The following is a 19,298-nucleotide window of genomic DNA, read 5'->3' on the forward strand; positions in this document are numbered from 1 at the left end:
TCCCCAAGCCGGCGCTGCCCTGCAGCACCTGTGCGTAGAGAGCGGCACCGGAGCCCGACAGCGGAGGGGAGTGGGTGGTGCAGGGCAGACGGCGGTATATCCAGTCTGACAGAGGGCGGGTCCCTTCAGAGGCAGGCGAAAGAGGAGGCAGCAAGCAGCAGCTGCCCGAAGCAGGTACGTCGTCGGGATCTTCTATGGGCATAGGGAACCGCTGAGAGCGAAACGAAGCACAAGCTCGCGCCCTCCGCTGCCACTTCACCTCCAGCCCAACACCTTCTTGCCGGTCTCTCCACACGCGCAGCCCCGCGCCTCCAGCCGCCATGACCCTGAACCACTCTCCGCTCAAGACCGCCCTGGCCTATGAGTGCTTCCAGGACCAGGACAACTCCACGCTGGCTTTGCCGTCGGACCAGAAGATGAAGACGGGGACGTCGGGCAACCAGCGGGTGCAGGAGCAGGTGATGATGACGGTCAAGAGGCAGAAGCCGAAGTCCTCCCAGTCCTCCACCTTGACCTACTCCAACCGAGGTAAGGCACCCTTCCGGCCCCGGCTCCGGCGCTAGGGGTGGAAGGCTGGACAGCAGCCGGACTGCGCCTTACCGCGCTGGGACTCTGGGGAGCTCCCAGCCTTGGGCTGCGAAGTGGCCGTGGGAGCCGAAAAGGAGGCACAGATTAGTTTTTAGGGGTGTGTGGGGTTGGGGAGTGGAGGTCAGGAGCTGCAGTGCTCGGTTGGGGTTTGGACCGGGTAGTCCGGAAGAGGCTGGGTAGGACGGGACGGAAGCTGGCAGTTACGGTCCCTCAGCTCGGTGTCCTCTAGAGTCTAGCCTTGATGAGTACTGCAAAGAGGAAGGCAACCGAGTCATATTCGAGTTCGAATCTTGCCTGCGCCCAGTGAGTTTGTGCTAAATGAGGGCGTTGGACCGGGTGATTTGAAGGACGAGACAAAGGTTCTCGCAGGTCGTAAATCCTTCGGATCCTGGAATGTATAGCCTCTGTGAGACCGGAGTTCGGCTTTGTTGGTCGCCGCGAATGCGGAGAAAAGCAGCGTTGCTTCCTGGAGCTTGGTGACTTAGGAAGGTAGCCAGATCCCAAATGTAAGTTGTTGGGAAGCACTCTCAATGCAATCCCCTTCCCCAGCTTCCGCGCTTAGATTGGAGCCCTGAAGGGGACCTTTTAATCCCCTTTCTGCCGGCTAGCTTCTCCATTCTGGGGACAATCAGGGAGCCCCAGCGCTGCACTCTTCCTCGACTTTCCAAGACAAATGTCTTGGAAAAGTGGAGAGGAAAATACTACAATTTTATGCAGCTCCTTAGCAGCATTTTCCTCACAAACAACCCTGCGAGGTGGATAGTGAAAATCATATTTCCATTTTACAGATGAGGAAACTGAGTCTTTGAGACTAAGGAACTTGTCACTGGTCATCCATCACAATAGGTTTTAAGTCAGGGTTCTCCTGTCTCCAAGTCCAGTACTCTTTCTCGGACATTGTGCTGTTTCAGCAAGTTCCCCATAGGGTTTGTCTTCAGCCAGAGAAGGGACATTAGCCACTAGGTTTCCATAAAGGCGCTAAGAGGGCTGGGGCTTGGAGGGTTAGTGATGCTTGTTGGGCGGTGTCCGGCGTGGACTCGTGACCAGAGAAGTACCTCATTTGTGGGGAGACCGGGGAAGGAAGTTTGTGGGCTTTGAATGTGCTTTCTGGAGCTTCTGCTGTTCCGAGGAAGGGAGGGAGGATGGTGAGGGGGATCACCTTCATGATCTATCCTCTTACCAGCTCCTCTGCTCCCTTCCTTCTGGTTCTCGGGTCCTACAGTGACCTCCTCTCAGCCCCACCCAGCCCAGAGAATTTATGCGGAATGAGGCTCTCTGGGGAACCTGGGAGCTCAAAGCTTGGGAGGGGCAGGAACTTCACGACCAACGCTACAGTGGAAGCCATAGGGACAAGTCATTTTCCTAGCTCATCCAGATGGGGTGTAACCACTGTGGTGTCTCCAAGACCAGGGGAAACGTTGAGGAAAGGACCAGGTTGTCGGTTTTCAGGAGTTTGCGTTTTTCTATTGGTTTTTGACATTAAATGCACAGAAACAGCAAGAATACCTTGCATTTATTTATTTATTTATTCATTTACATATTTATTTATTCATTTACATATTTATTTATTTAATACAAATACCTTGTATTTAAAATGCAAGTAAATTTATGTAATGGAAAAAACAACAACAACTGCATTTTTGCGTTTAAATCCAGTGAGGGTCTAATTAGAGTACTTGATAGAACGGCCCAGAAGTTCGCATCAGTCAGTCAACAGTGAAACGCAGGGTTCCATCTTCTAATATGGATAATAAACCTCTAACTGGGCTGGAGGAGGATACAAAGATGAGTAGGAGACAGTCCTTGTTCTCACAGAACTTAGGCTTTCATGTTTCTTCTTAGGTTCCTTTAGCGGCAAAGCCCAACCATCCAGGGTGGGAAGGGAAGGAAGAAAAAAAAAAAGATGTTTGGGTCTCCCTATTGCCAGAACCTGGATCTTTAATTGCTCCTTAGTGTTTCCAGTTCTAGTCTCAAACCTCTCCCTGTTCAGTGAAGCTTGTCCCTAAAATAGTGTTGAGCCATGGAATAGGGCCCTGCTGGGGCTATATAACTTCAACGATTGTAGCTTTACAATTCTCCGAGAAACTTCCAAGACCGGTGTTGCCTTCTCACCTCAAACTAGCACTCTCCACTGCAGCTTGGAGAACCTATGACAGTCACTTCCCTTTCTTTTACTTTAAGGAAGGAGAAGAGGAAAGGGAGCTCCATGGAAAGATTTGTTACTACCTTATTCTTTCCCCTGAGCTCAGGTTTTTTGCTCCAGCCAATCCTATCTACTCTTTTTATTTTTCTTATTTTTTTCTTAATCTTTTCCCCTATCTACTCTTACTAGATGTGGTGCTGTTCTACCCTTTTCCTTTTGGAAGGCTTATTCAAGGCTACATAAACCCTTCGCCCTGGGAAGTCTTCCTCACTCTGCCAACCTCTTCTGCTTTAGCCGGTTTTACCCTAGGGGACTTTCCCATAGTACCTTGGTTTACCCCATTGAAATCTAAATGGGCCCAACCCTCCCACCGCCACCCCCCCCCAAATATTGATTCCAACACCTTGTGTAGATTGCTATATGCCTGCAAGTACTTGCTTGCTTGTGTATAGGTTATACTGCTGGTGATTGTATTTATATGTGAACGTGTGTTAATGTGTACTCTGCCACTTCTATCATACTGGGAGATTCCCAAACAGAGGAACTGGGTTTCTTCATTTCTCTGGTTCTACCAGCTGCCTAAGGCAGGAGGCTCTGGGGAGTTCAATGTATGGTGTTAATAGGCTACCTGTACTGCTTTCCTCTCTTGAAAGTCTGTTTCCCAGGATTTGTGGCTTTTTATTCCTGAGAAAAGTTTTCCTAAATGAAAGACCAGTTTTCCCAGTGGTATCTAGGTTGGTTAATTGGAACCGGTGTTTCTGGTTTATCTGGCTCCTCTCAACTGATTTTTTTGAACTACTATTGTCAAAAAGCAACTCCAAAGGGTCCCAAACAGGTGAGTATCAGAGGTATACAGGTGAAAGGAAGCTGAGAGGCTATTTAGTTCCACCACCTCTTTTTCTAAATGAGGAAGCTGAGAGCAGAGAAATCCAATGACTTCTCCAAAGTCATGCTGGTAGTGAGTGGCAGTTAGGATTTGAACTCAGGTCCCATGACCCCAAGTTAAATGCTTTCCCCACTGAATCAAACCTCTAAGTTCCATCTGCTATTCTTTTGAATCCCCTCTTCCTCTGGATGTTTGCAGACCCTACAATCCAATATCTGTCCTAGGTCCCATCCTTTTATTCCTAGGAGGTGAGGAAGCAAGCAAGCCTTTGTTCTATCCCCCTGACGATTCAGAGAAAGTGTAAAATTCCATTTCTTCTTCAGAGGAGACATTAGCCACCTCCAAGAAGTGTTTGAGTCATTTGCTTCCAGGAATTAGATAAACTGGGTGCTTTTTCCAGGGAATATAGGTGGGATGCAGAGGATGAGTTTCAAGTTTTGCCCAACTTGCTCATGTCATTAGTGCAGTTGCTTTATTTTCATCACTGCCCCCATTGTAGGGTGGGTTGATTGATGTAAGTTTTTTGAAGATCCTGAAAAAGCATTTTTTGAAAGGCAATAGGGTGGGCTTATGCCAGGGCAACTGAGACTCCCATGATGCCAAGCCACTGAATCTTTCTCCCTCTACACCACAGAAAAAGGCAAATAGTGAGACCCTGTAAAAATAGTCCATTCACTGCCTTTCTTGTCCTTTTATCAATGAGCTCTCTAACTTCCTATTTCCTGGCTCTCAATCTCTATGCAGGTGTATCTTTATATTATTGAAGCTAAGTTTGGGAGGCTAAGGAAAGAGAAGGGAGCTCTATGAAAGGATTTCAGCACTAAAAGTTTCTCTTAGGTTCTGGGTGGGGCCAGGCACCTAACTCTCCCTCCCTCCCAGTGCTTTAGCCCTGACCTTCCTTCACTCTCACAGGGTCATTGATGCAGCCAAGGGGGTTATGATTCAGGTCTGGTTGGGCTGAGGTTGCCTTCCTCAAGGCTTGGAAGACTGAGTCAAACTCACTTCAAAGAACTTGCTTGCTTTTTCCCTCTATGAACTCAGGGTCCTGAGTGGGGAGTGGCTATGGTGAGCTGATCATTTAGGTGAATGAGCCAGAAATAGCAGCTGGGATCACGTTGGCCACTAGGGCCACTCACTAATGGCTCATGGGGAGGTGGATTCTGTAGCCTGGGGACCCTCACCCCACCCCTATCCCTCTAACCCACATTCTACTTCCTTGCCTTGAGTTGTGTGTCTAGTTGTTGGTTTCTGATCCTCTCTGAAAGTAAAAGCTGTGTCTTCTAAGAGCCATTGATACATTTGGAACAACTTCTCTCTCCCAACACAGGCAAGTCTGAATGTGAAACAATAAGGCAAGAGGGTGGGGAGTGTGGCTGCCTCTTGGGAGATACTCTGTGAGGAGAGCTGTTTATTAAGGAATTGTGCTCAAGGACCAACCTGGGAAGAGTTATTGTAGTTATCTGTCTGTCTTATCAATCTTGTCTAAATATCTATAATTTATCTATCTTGTCTGTCTGTCTGTCTGTCTGTCTGTCTGTCTGTCTATCTATCTATCTATCTATCTATCTATCTATCTATCTATCTATCTATCTATCTATCTATCTATCTTCTGTCTGTCTTATCTGTTTGCCTGTCTTTCTAGTTGGACTGGAACTCATGAGGAGGAAATTCTCTACAACATAGATCATCAGGACTCTGCACTTATTTTCCTAGGAAAAGGTTAAGCATCTTGACCAGTCACTCAGAAAAACTCAGACCCTGTTCTCTTTGGGGCTTTATTTCAAACATCTTTATATTTTTCTTCACCATCCTGCTACTATCCCCTGCCAACTTTCAGGCATAGTAGAGCTAGATGGCGCCTTAGAAACCATGTAGACTAACTTCCCTCATTTTATGGATGAGGAAACAGACCCACAAAAGTTAGATAATTTGCTTAAAGTCCCACAGCTAAAACTAGAATTCAAACCTTGGTAGCCTGGCCCCAAGTCTGATGTTTTTAGGAGTATACTACCCCATAGCCCAACCTAAATCACATTTCCTACAAATGAAGACATCCCACATATACTTCCAGGAGTCTTATAGGATGAACTTCCCATTTTGTATTTCATTATCCTGGCTTTATTAAATGAGCTGACTAAGGTAATCTCTTTGAGCCCATGGACTGAGTCTTTCTCAATCCGTCCTTTTCAGAAACACCATTTCCCTAGGAATAAATAGTTTCATTTCCTTGATGACTCCAGAGTCAGAATCTCCAAACTTAAGCATCTCAATTTGTTTCTCTCTGTGGCTGGGGTAGGGGGTGGGGGAAGTTTCTGCCTCTTTGGATGCTTTTCACCTAATCGGTGTGCCTGCTTACAAATGCCAATGAGTCCTGCCTCTGCCTATACTTTCCTGAGTGTAGACTCATCAGCACATTGAGTTCTTTTGAAAGGTGTCTGTTTTTGTTGAAGCTCACAAGTGCAATCCAAGTTATAGTAAATTTAAAACTGGTAGCCCTTGGCTTCTCTCCTTTGGGGGGAAGTATTTTGGGGAGACCAGGTCTGGGATGGGAAACATCAAAAGGGATGATCCTCAAGTCTCCATCTGTATTTTAGCAATGGGACTTGTTGATCTCAGTCCAAATGAACTCGATTTTCTTCAGAAAGGAACTTGCCTTAAAGTTGAGGTTTCTTTTTTTTTTTCTTTTTTTGCAGGTCAGTGGGGGTTAAGTGACTTGTCCAGGGTCACACAGCTAGTGTCAAGTGTCTGAGACTGGGTTTGAACTCAGGTCCTGCTGAATCCAGGGCCAGTGCTTTATCCACTGTGCCACCTACTTGCTCCCAAAGTTAAGGTTTCTGTCAGATTTTCCTCCAGCCTGTTGCAACTCATGCAAAAATGCAGGGCATTCAAGGGTGTTTCACAGTAGATGCCTTTTCTATGTATCCAGCTCTCCTGCTAAGTCAGCTTGGCAGTGACTAAAGTACCAGTTTGCCCCACAATTATGAAAATCAATGGGCCAATTGTTCTGGACTTAAAGTAATCTTGTGATGCCATTCTGGGGTAAGGCGTGACAGTGTAGGTGTGGTCGATTGATAGGAGAAAGTGGAAGACATTTCAAACTAAAAAAATGCAGAGTCCTTCACACACTATTCATAATAATAACAACTGACATTTATAGAGTACTCCAGTGCTTGCAAAGTGCTTTGTATACATTATCTCATTTGATCCTCACAACAAGCCTGGGAGATAAGTGCTGCAGATATTATTAGCTCCTTTTTACAGATGAGGCAACTGAGGTCAATAGAAGTTAGTCAGCACTTTTTTTTTTTAACTCAGTGATAATAGGTGAGAGGTGACATCTCTTTCCCATTTCCATGCAGACTTCTTAGGCATGGAAAACTGGATGCTGATCTATCCCTACAAAGGCCTCTCCACCGTCCTCAGCCCCTCAGGCCCACCAGCGAAGAAGGGATGAACAGCAAAGAGAAACAAGGCAACAGTAACTAAGGAAAAGCACAGGTCCCAACAGAGCCCAACAAAGTCATGTGGCATGAATGAAGGAATGTGGGCTGAGATGGGCTAATTTGTTCCCATCTTTCTATTATATGATATATATGTGTATGTATGTATGTATGTATGTATGTATGTATGTATATCCCCGAAAAAGGAGGGAGGGGGAAAAAGAGAAGAAAAGCTATACCAAAGTACCTGGTGAGGTTATATTGAACTCCTTGATCCCTTCCAGAGCTCCCAGAAGCTTATTGAATGGACAAGCCATTTATATTGAGTCTCCCTAGTCTCCTGAGCTGGTAGAAAATGTGTGAGATTGTCTGGTTCATTGCCCTCCTTCCAAGTCCCTAAATCATGCCCCACAAATGTCTGTTCCCCCCAGTTCCAAACTCCAGAGGGAGAGTTTTCATTTGCCTTTGGAATATGTTTGTTATCACTTCTTCATGTGGTCTGATCTGAATCCCTCTCACTACAACACTCGCTTTCTCTCTCTTTTTTTTTTTTTGCGGGTCAATGGGGGTTAAGTGACTTGCCTAGGGTCACACAGCTAGTAAGTGTCAAGTGTCTGAGGGCAGATTTGAACTCAGGTCCTCCTGAATCCAGGGCCGGTGCTTTATCCACTGCGCCACCTAGCTGCCCCTCGCTTCCTCTTTTTGACCCTGACTTCATGAAGTACTGCTCACCATTCCCTTTGGATGACATAATCATTGACATCAGCAGAGTAAAGGAGCTGACATTTTCAGAGAGGAGAGAGAGATTGCTTCTCTTCTTGGCCTACCAAGAAGGAAACCTTCTAATGTCTTAATCTGAGCTCTAGGAATTAAAAAAATATATACATTTTGGCAACTATTTCAACATGATTGCTTTCTTTTGTAGTCTTATGCATTTCATCCTATTCATTTAGAAATATTATCATGAGAAATGTTTCATAGACTTCACCAGATTTCCCAAAGGGTCAACAAAGCACAAAAAGATTAATGTCTTAGAGGGAACAGACATATCCTAATTCCATGAAGAATTTCAAAGCAAGTAGAAGAGTTGGGTTTAGCTACAGTTTAAAAAAATCTGGAAGACTTGGGCCTTCTTATGAGTCAAGATATTCATTTGTGAAATCTGTTTCAAACTCGAGATGTTTCTTTGAAGAACTGCACAGGGGTCTTGGAGTCCAGGTATCTTGAACACCAGGCTTTTCTTTGTCAGTTACATCTCCATTCTGAATACTTCCAGTGTGTAGAGTCCAGTCCTGGAAGATCCAGAGAGATCCAGCTTCTGCTTTGGGGAGTTCCCAGGCTGATGGGAGAGGTTAAGAAAAAGTTCCCAATAATTAGAATGATTTAAGAGTGGAATGAGGATATTAGGCAACTCCCCATTTGGGGACTTTGGGCAAGGGATGAGTGAACACTTATTGGGGATATTTGGCCAGTTCCAGTTTGGGCCAGTTAGTTTTGAGGTCCCTTTCAGCTTTGGCATGTATGGTTCTGTGATTCTGTGATCTTTACCTTGAAGGGACTATCAATCTGGGGAATTGGAGGGATGCAGAGCTGGCTAGGATGTTCAATGTGATCCTAAACCAAAGCTCAGAGAGATGAAGTCCAAAGTCACACAACTAGTTAGCAGCAGAGCCAAAAGACTCTCCTAACTCCAAGGCTAGTGTTCTTTTTACTGTACCATATTTTAAAGACTTTATCTCTGTTAATCAAGCAACAGCTAATGAGCTTTATTTTTAAGTGCCTACTATAGCTGTGTTACCCTGGGCAAGTCACATAACCTTCATTGCCCCACCAAAAAAAAAAAAAAGAAAGTAAAAAAAATTAAAGTACCTTCTATGTGTCAGGCATTGTGCTATGTGATGGCCAAAATTAAACAGTTCCTACCTTCCAAGAGCTTGTGTTCTATTGGTGGAGACAATACATCCATCCATCCATACACACACACACACACACACACACATACACACACACACACGTATATACATACATACATTTTTCTCTCTCTTTTTCTATCTAAGAGAGAGGAGATAGAAGAAAGAGAAGAGAGGGAGGAGAAAGAGAGAGACAGAGAAAGACAGAGACACAAAGAAAGACAAAGAAAGAAACACACACACACAGACAGAGAGAAACGCATCTTTAGACAGCTCTCAATCAATAGGAAAGATAGGGTCTCTTCCCTTAGGGAGCTTTTTGTCTAACAGAGAAAGCAGGTCCATGTGTGTAGCCATATGCTTACATGTGAAGTATATACACCATGCCAAGAAATGCAGGAGCAAATGGAAATGAAGTGGTTTCACTCTCCATGACATGTTATTATTAAATTCCTAGGAGGTAACGGGAGATATTCTCATCCGGATGAAGTGTAGGACACAGAACTTGGTCTCGTCGCTAACTCTAATGGGAATTGCCCTACTCTGTCAGTTTGCAACCTGAAGACTATGCCCTGTGCCCTAATGGATACCATGGAAGGCATGTCACTGGGTGCAATTCCTGTGGAATGAGTTGACTGTGTTCTCCATTCTACTACCCATCTTCCTTTTCCATTAAGATTAGAATTCATCTCAGGAGAGCAATCCTGGGGAAGAAAAGCTATGCTTTCTCCTCCTACATACACAGCAGCCTCTGGGAATGCCACTGGAGGCTTAGGAAGGAGCACTGTTCCCGGGTTCCCAGTGTACAATTAAATAGAAGAAGTCTGGTCTCATGGCCCCTTTCACTTGAATAAAGTGAAGGATGGATAAATTCTAGACTTGTGAGTCATCCCTCTGTCCTGAATTCCTCCTGTGTATAGAACCCTGTACTGCTGGAGAGGTCCAAAGGAAAGAAGAAAACTTAGTTCGTGCTTTCAGGGAACTCCCCACTGAATGAGAGATGTATGTATTGTACAAAGTACGTGTCTAAGTTGTTATCATTGCTTAATTGTTTTCAGTTGGTCTGACTCTTTCTGACCCCATTCCGGGCCAAGATACTGGAGTGGTTTGCCATTTCCTTCTCCGGCTCATTTTACAGATGAGGAAACGGAGACAAACAGAGTTAAGTGACTTACTCAGGGTCACACAGTTAGTGAGTATCTGAGGTCAGATTTGAATTAGTCTAGTACAAACTAGGATGTGAGTACTAAGGAGAGATGTAATCACATTGATTTTTAACTAGTGAAGTTAATCAGGGATTGCTTTGTTGAGGAGGTAAGTTTTGAAAGAGGTAACTATTTAAAGAGTTTATAGAATGGTAGATTTAGGACTAGAAAAGACTTTAGAACCCAACCCCATTATTTTACAAATGTGTAAACTGAGGTCCAGAGCAGTTAAATGATTTGCCCATGGTCATATACCTAGAAAGTTGCAGATCTGAGATTTGAACTCAGGTCCTCTGACTCTAACTTCAGTGTTCTTTCCACCCTACTGTTTTTATTTCTATGTTATTCTCAGACACACTACGAAAAGGATTTTGGAAGTCCAATGCCATTTTACAAATGAGGAAGTTGAGGTCCAGAGATAGTAGAAGATTTTCCAAGGTCACACAGTAGAACACTGGTGTTCTGACTCAAAATGCAGTGTTTGCAGGGTTTATTTTCCCACTCTGTTACATGTTTACTAGGGGACGAGCTAAGTGTGTTCTTAGCTTAGGAGCTGGAAAAGGAAACCTCTGTGTCTGTGACGGTTTAGGAGCCTGCTTATAGGTAGTGTGGAATAGGCTAGATAGAAAGCTAGAAGGGACTTCACAGGTCACCTAGTACTGCCTCCTTATTTTCCAGAGGAGGAACCTGAGAGCTGTCCAAAGAAGGTCACGTAGATAATAAATAACTGAATCAGGATTCAAACCCATGTTCTCTAACTCTAAATCCAGTGTTTTTCCCCACTCTAATACCATAACTAGATGTTCTCTGGGGGCACTATTCTAGAAAATATAATCTTTCTGGATTGAAAATAAAACTGATTCCCCTGAATCAGTAGAGCTAGAAAGGTCAATGTTTGATAAAATGGGTTAGATCCCATGTTGTTGTTCATCCTTCCTTCTTGAAGAGCACCAATGACGTCATAAAGGTGATGTCTTGACTTGTGCATGAATTACCTATGAGTGAGACAGAGCTGCACAAAATCCCATGCTCTCCTCCAGAGTCATCCGAGTCCAGTGGCAGTACAAAGGTTAAGAAGACTGGTGATGACCCAGAATGTAGTGGGTGACCTTGGCCTTTCTAAATTAAAGTCTTTCCCAGGTCTCAGTTTGTCTGAGACCAAACCATTCAATGATTTGATGTGAATTAAGGAAACCCTCAGATACACAGGATAAATGGGGAGTGCAGTGGTAACCAGGGAGCGGGAAAGAGGGACTAGAGATTGAAATGGCTTTAACTAATTTGAGGATGCAGTGTATTCTCTTTGTCAAGATTTGCCATTTTATGATTAAGACCCTGAAGGTTTTTTAAAAAGTCTTCTGATGTGCTGCTTCATTTTTAAAATTGTATTTTTGTCTTCTATTTTCTTTATATCTAGTTGGTCAATATTGCAGGCCACTTACTGAAAATGAATCCATTTACTCCTTAAATAGATCTCATATTTTGCCCAGTATTTTACCTGGGTTTTTTTTGTTTGTTTGCCAAAGTCAACAAAATTCATTACCATTCTTACTGCTTTCCTTTAGAGACATTGAAGGATTAGATTAGAAAGCACTCTAGTACAACTAGTACAACCCCTATTTTAAAAACATGCTTTTTTTTCAATTAACAAAACAGACAAACAAACAAACAAACAAAAAAGAAAGTCAAGCAAAGCAAATTCCCATATTGGCCATGTCCCCAAATGCTAGGTCTCATTCGGCCTGTTAGCCCCCATTTTAGAGATAAGAACACTAAGGTAAAAGAGGTGACAAGATTCCCCTAAGATCACCTGGCTAGTAAATAGAATTGAATAATAACTTGAACCTGAGTCTCCCAATCCAGTTTAGTGTTCTTTCTACTGCATACAACATCAATATATCTGCTCTCCTTCTGGCTGTCTCAGGGCTTTCTCTTGAGGAAGAGGATTGACAAATGATGTGGCTGAACCCCCTTATGGATGGGTGGCTATGAGGAAGGGTTGGGCTGGGGAGGGCGGGGAGAGAGAGAGAGAGAGAGAGAGAGAGAGAGAGAGAGAGAGAGAGAGAGAGTGTGTCTTTGTTCTGTACCTCTAAGTCCAGCTTGTTTCTCAGCTAACCATCTAGTAGTTGATCAGGAAATATCCACAGGACCACCACACCTCTGAGAGCCTACCACCTAGCAGGCCCTAAGACCTCGAAGTAAAGAGCAGAGTCAAATCTCATGAGGCTGAAGGGGAAAGTTGGAGGATAGAGACACAACTGACAGAGTAGCTCAAAGCCCAGGCTCAGTCAGCCTCCTTCCTTCCCCTCCCCGCAACTGCCAGGCATGTGCCTGCGGGGAAACTTACACTCTGGGCTCTTAAATAGGAGGGAAAGGTCAGTTTGGACAAGGATAGAAAGTCATCCCGTGATGGCTCAAAGTCAGAACCAAAAGCAACCCCCTCCAGTGTTGGGCTTGCTGTACAACTTGCACACAGTAGATATCTAATAATTGCTTATTGAATGACTGATCTGCATCAAGTGTCACAGTGCACTGAGATTGCCCCAATTGTCCCCAGACACTGGAAAACTGCATTCAGCCACTTCCTTGGTTATCCTACAGGGGAAACTATGGAAGACTGGTGCTTAAGGAGAAAGACCAGGCATCATAGGGTTTCTTTCTTTCTTTCTTTCTCTCTTTCTCTCTCTCTTTCTTTCTTTCTTTCTTTCTTTCTTTCTTTCTTTCTTTCTTTCTTTCTTTCTTTCTTTCTTTCTTTCTTTCTTTCTTTCTTTCTTTCTTTCTTTCTTTCTTTCTTTCTTTCTTTCTTTCTTTCTTCCTTCCTTCCTTTCCTTCCTTCTTTCTTTCTTTCTTTCCTTCTTTCTTTCTTTCTTTTTTGCAGGGCAATGAGGGTTAAGTGACTTGCCCAGGGTCACACAGCCAATAAGTGTCAAGTGTCTGAGGTCAGATTTGAACTCAGATCCTCCTGAATCCAGGGCCAGTGCTTTATCTACTGCACCACCTAGCTGCCTTGATATTTGTTTTTTTTAGGCATAGGGTTTCTTACTCAAAGTAAGGACTGAAACTAAAGCCCAAGGAATGATTTCATTTAGCCAGGTCATACCCACTGAGTTGGAGCTGAAAGGGACCATAACCCAACTTCCTCATATTACAGATAAGGAAACTGAGGCCCAGAGCTAAACAATGTCTTCCTGTGGGTCACTATCTGGTGTCAGATAAAGGCTGTGGGCCCAGGTCTTCTGACTCCAGCCCCAGTATGCTGTCCACTATATTGCACTGGTATGGAGGGCGGCGTTGGCCCTGGGCTCGCTGTCCTTTACATGAGAGTCAGAGTGGCCTGGTGGAAAGGGCACTGGACTGAGAGCCAGGAGACCTGTTTTTTTGATCCCTTCTCTGCCACCAATTAGCTTTGTGACATGGAGCAAATAGCTTTACCTCACTAGGCCTCAGTTTCGTCATCTGTAAAATGGGAATTCTGTTCAGCAAACATTTATTAAATGTCTACTGTGTGCCGGGCACTGAGCTTACAGAGTCAAAAGGGAATCATCCCCTGGCCTCAAGGAGCTTACATTCTATTTTAGGGGAACAACACGTACGGAGTTAACTCAGTACAAAGTATATACAGGCAGCACTAATAATAAGAGAATTCAGGAAAGGCCTCTTGTAGGAGGTGTCGGGTAACTAGGGTTTCCAAAGGCATGGAAGCAGGAGATAGAAACTGTCAAAGCCTACATTAGTACTATTTATACCCAAAGTCTTGACCCTTCCTCAGTTTTGTGTGTGTGTGTGCATATGCACACACATGCTGTTGAGGAGTAAGGGCAGGTATTAAGTTGTGGATGTGTATGTATTAATGGGGGCGGTTCTTTTGTGGAGGACCTCTGGGGAAGGGGACTCCATCACCAATTTATTTATTTTTGTTTTAGTGAGGCAATTGGGGTTAAGTGACTTGCCCAGGGTCACACAGTTAGTAAGTGTTAAGTGTCTGAGGCCAGATTTGAACTCAGGTACTCCTGACTCCAGGGCCGGTGCTCTATCCACTGTGCCATGTAGCTGCCCCCATCACCAATTTCTAATGACAGATTCCCTTCAGAGAGGGAGAACTTCAATGGGAAATCATCCCTCCCAGAGAGGCTTGGACTGCTGGCTTCTCTTGGCCTTCAGCACCTGTGGGATGCAGTGGAGATGTGTATCTGTTGACACTCCAATTTTTCCATCCAAAGAGTGGCTGGCTGACCCACACCTGCCCCTTGGCAGAGAACTGACTACACAGTGTATGAGCCAATCCAAATGTTCAGCCTGCCAGGCCTCGGTGGGTATCATGGGAGCTGCCACCAGGACAAAGAAGAGGCAACTGAAAGAAAACCTGCCACTGTTAGGCATCCGGAGAGTCTTCAGGGGCCAGCCCCAGGCTTTGTTTCCTCTTCCCTCTCCCGGGAGGCTCCCATGGGAGACAGGGAAGACTAGGAGTCATAAGGCCTGGACTGAAGTCTAAATCTCAGCAAGTCTTCCTAGGCCCGCCTCTCCCCTGGAACAGAGTTTATTAGAGTTAAGGGCTTTATAGGAGTGGGAGTTTCCAGGGATCGCTGACAGTTTTTGTGATGTTCCTGACATGTAGGAGAAAGAAGACAGAAGCATAGGTTCTACAACTCTTCACCTCTTTCTCTATTCCCTTGCCACCCTAGTATCGTATTCAATCATCCCTGAATACCATTGACCTAAAGTGAGAGCTAGAGAGGACTTCAGAAATCATTGAATCAAATTCCTTCATTTTGCAGAGGAAGAAGCTGATGCTCACATAGGGGGTGTTTGCTTGCCTAGGGTCATGAGACTAATTAATGTGATAATAGAGCCTTGTATTAGAAAGCAAGAGATCCTAGTGACCTTGGGCAAGTCACATCTCTAAGAATTTATACAACTGTAAAATGAGAGGGCTGGGCTACATAATCTCCAAGGTACCTCATTAAGTCTATAAATAATAATAATAATAATAATAACAATAATAACTAACATTTATATTGTACTTACTATATATATGCTGGGCACTGTGCTAAGAGCTTTATGATTATTATCTCATTTGATCTTCACAATAACCCTGGAAGGTAAGTGCTATTAGTATTCCCATTTTGCATATAAGGAAACTGAGATAAACTGAGGTTAAATGACTTCCTCTTGGTCACCCAGTTAATAAATGTCTGAGATCAGATTTGAATCGAGTCTTTAGGTGCTGCACTCTGACCACTGTGCTGCCTAGCTGCCTAGTGTGTTTCCTAATTGCAGAACTGGGACTGAAAACTGGGACTGCAGAACTGTGATGGCTGTACAACAATCAGTCAGTCAAAAAGCGTTGGTTGAGCATCTACTTCACCAGGCACTGTGTTCTAGGTGTTGGGCATACAAAGACAAAAAAGTAATTGCTCCTTGCCCTCAATGGGCTTACTTACATTCCGTAAGGGGAGCCAACATGTCTGAGTTTCAATGAACAAATCAAATATTTATTGACCATCTACTATGTGCAAAACCTTGTAAGGGATACAAGGAATTACAAGAAATGATCCTTGTCTGCAATGAAATTACAATTTAATTGAAAGAAGGGAGCATTAGGGAAGTATCATGGTCCAGTGGAAAGAGCAGTGGATATAGAGTCAGAGAACCTGGGTTCAAATCCTTTCGCTGACACCACCAGTGTGATTGAGGGCAAATCATTTAACCTCTTTGGGCCTCTTGAAAAATGAGGGGTTTGGATGAGATGCCCTCTTTGGATAAATATGAATCTATAATCTATATGAATACTAACTTAACACTACAAAGCAGTATATGATACTCACCTACAACAGACAACACAGAAGAAGAGATGGTTTGGGTAGGGGTGGTCCCAAGGAGGGAAGAGATGAGTGAGCTGATGTCACCGAGTTGGCAGATTTTAGTTTTGCTTTATATGATTCAAAGCTGCCCCAGAAATAACCCTAATGAGACTCTATCCTTCTAAAGAGCTATTCATTTGTAGCTCTCCAAGCACCCTGAAAACATTAATTAATCCTCAGCAGAGCCCTTTGAGGTAGACATTGTACTTAATTCACCAGCTAGAGGACCTGAGAGATAAAGGGATTGGCAGAAGCTCACCCAGTGACTTAAGTGGGGGGTGGTAACTCTGAGATTGGAAACCAAGAGTCCGACTGTCCAGTCCTCGATTCTAATGAGTCGGAAATCCTTTTGTAGATCTGATCTTGGGGGATTTCCTTCAAAGGCAGCAGGAGATTTTTCCTTTTTTAAATCTTCTATATTAACTTCATTTCTTTATTTGACTTTCCCCTCTTGGTCTACCGACTTTGGTTCAGTCTCTTTCAGAGCCTGTGGGCAACACTTCCAGCCAATAGAAGAACTGAAACAGATATTATCTGTGTCACCCAGAGAGTCAGGAATGACACAGGGAGTCAGACTCAGGAGTCCAGGCTCCAGTTAATGGCTACCCCCCTCCCCCTGCCACACCCTACCTCCAGTACTAGGCAGAGTTCTGATTAAAGCAAACTCATGGAATGTCAGAGGGAAGACCTTTGGGGAACAGCTCAGATCTGAAATCCTAGTACAAGAGCATAACAAGGGGAGTCCCATCCCTATGAATTTTTTTTTCCTTAACCCTGCTGGGACCAGTGGGAGTGCTCACTGGTTTTATGGGTGTTTCATGGTGCTCACGGAACATGTACACAGCAGAAGAGAGATCCTGCTGGCTCAATACAGGAGACTCAGTCTTGCAAAGTGTTGTCAGGCCTTCTGGTGTCACACACTCCCTTCAGGCCACTTCCTTTATTTGGGGCGAGGGCTATTTCTGTTCACTGTTTAAACAATCCTTCTGGTCAAGATTTTTTTCTTCTTGTTGTCTCACTTGCATTTCTCTAGTCTTGCCTCCAGAGTTCTTGTTCTCTCTCTCTCTCTCTCTCTCTCTCTCTCTCTCTCTCTCTCTCTCTCTCTCTCTCTCTCTCTCTCTCTGTACCTTGTAAATTGTTGGTGCTTAGAAAACATTTACTGAAGATAATAGAGGAGTGGTAGAAAGGTTGCTGGACTTGGATTCAGGAAAACTTGAGATTAAAACTGGCTTCTCTCTAGCTATGTGATTCTGTTTAGCCCCTGCTTGCCTCAGTTTATTTCTCTACAAAACAAAGATAAGAATGACCCCTCCCAGGGTTGTTGTGAGGATAAAATGAGATATTTGGAAAACTCTTAGCATAGTGCCTGGCACATAGTAGGTGCTTCAAAAATGCTTGCTAAATTAAATAAAAAAGAATAACAGAGCTCTTAATTGATGATCTCTTCTTTAGCCTTCTCCTTGAGGATGCCAATGCATCACTTTCTCTATTGCTTCTTTCTCTGGGGCTCCATAAAGTGGATGACCCAAGAGGAGATAATACATGATATCATAAGGAGGTAACAGATATGAGTGGCTTTCCATGACAAATGAGGGAATTCTTCCTAATCTTGTTCCTTTGTTTTCTAGGTTCCATGTATGATGGCTTGACTGACAATTACAACTATGGGACCACCAGCCGGAGTACCTATTACTCCAAATTCCAGGCAGGCAATGGCTCGTGGGGATATCCGGTAAGGAGCTCACTTTGGATTTTGAAAAACCGAGAGTCTTTAAGGTGTTCAGACTGCAGGTGTGAAGGGTTGATGTGGATGGGGATGTGGTTGTCACCATTGTTCAGGTGAGACTCAATGATTGAGTCAAGGGCAAGGGTACTTAGGATGGTAACATCCATCCATGGGTGACTTGCCCATTACTTCATAACTCTTCCAAATGGGGCCTCTTGTCTCTGTGTTAATCTGATATATCTGCATGTCTTGAATGATGGTTAGGAGCATATCTACCATAAATCCCTTACCTATGTGTCTATTTCTATTTCCAATAGGGTGGGATTTGGAAGCAATTTATCTTCTTTGGGTCCGTTAATACAACAATTCTAGATAGAGAAGACATAATCATGGATCACTAGAGATGAAAGGGACCTCACAAGTATCTAGTCCAAATTCTTCATTTTACAGATGGGGAAAATGAGGCACAGAGAGGGGAATGATTTGTCCCAAAGTCACTCTGGGGGGAAAAAAACCCATCAAGCCCAAAAGTATCAATAATGCAGAAACTCCTGGATCTGGTCTTGTTTCTTTGGAGTTTCAGGGATTTCTTTAGGATCATAGGATTTAGAGTAAGAAGGAGTCTCAGAAACTGGACATCCCACATCCTCATTTCCTAGATGAGGGAGCTGAGCCCCAGCGAACTGGAATGACTTGCCCAAAGCCACACTGAGATAGAAAGTAGCCAAGCCAGCATTCAGACTCGAGGGGCAGGGACCCCTAACCCCCAATCCAATAGTGTTCTTTCAACCTTACCATGAGGACCTTAGGTATATGTGTTCAGAAAGGACCCCTTCCAACAGCTTAAGGGACTGTCATGCTCATGGGTCTAGAACATGTCAGTCACCCCACTAGGATTTGTCTCTTAGTCATCCAGCAGAATTTATTTCACCCTTAACTTCTCAAGAACAGAAATCTTGCCCATATCCTGTGAGGTATATAGATAAGGGTAGAAAGGAGGAATGTAACTATATCCAGGGCTGTATTTATTTGGCCTGATTTCTTCCTTCCTTCCTGTTGGGGGTGAGGGCAGAGAATATCTTATTTTGGGTGGCTGCAGGATATGGGACTGAGGAGTGGAATAGATTTCAGTGACAGATTCATTTCTTTGTCCCACTGATTACCCAGCCCATTTCTCATCTCTCACTACTCCACGAATACTGTGGGCTGAGGCATCCTTCATGGCTGAGATCTGGCCAAGGGTGGCCAGTTGTCATTCATCTTCATTGAGACAGAATGGTCAATGATTCTTCATATTCACTGAGGATACAACAAGATAAAATGGGTTCATAGAACGCCATAAGGGAAATAGGTTCACATAAAGAAGCACAACTTACTGACAATGTAGATTGTTGGGGGAAAAAGGAGACAGTGGGAGGCATTGGAATTCTTCTTGAGAAATCTTTAAAAAAACAAAACCCTCCATTTGTGGAGGGCTAGTTATAATACTGGAGGCAAGGAGACAAGCTAAATAAATTTATTTTTTGTTTTGGAAGGATT

General features: G+C 44.0%; 1 protein-coding gene across 1 annotated transcript in view; it reads left to right on the plus strand.

The window, feature by feature from the left end:
• The first annotated feature begins 320 nt into the window (after positions 1-320).
• PKP1 (plakophilin 1) overlaps positions 321-19,298 on the plus strand; it is a 77,557-nt gene continuing 58,579 nt past the window's right edge. Inside the window, exons 1-2 of the mRNA XM_043963242.1 lie at positions 321-528; positions 17,662-17,765. Of these exons, the coding sequence (XP_043819177.1) occupies positions 321-528; positions 17,662-17,765 (312 nt within the window). The remainder of the gene's footprint in view (positions 529-17,661; positions 17,766-19,298) is intronic.

Source organism: Dromiciops gliroides, chromosome 4 (genome assembly GCF_019393635.1).
Source record: "Dromiciops gliroides isolate mDroGli1 chromosome 4, mDroGli1.pri, whole genome shotgun sequence".
NCBI lineage: Eukaryota > Metazoa > Chordata > Mammalia > Microbiotheria > Microbiotheriidae > Dromiciops > Dromiciops gliroides.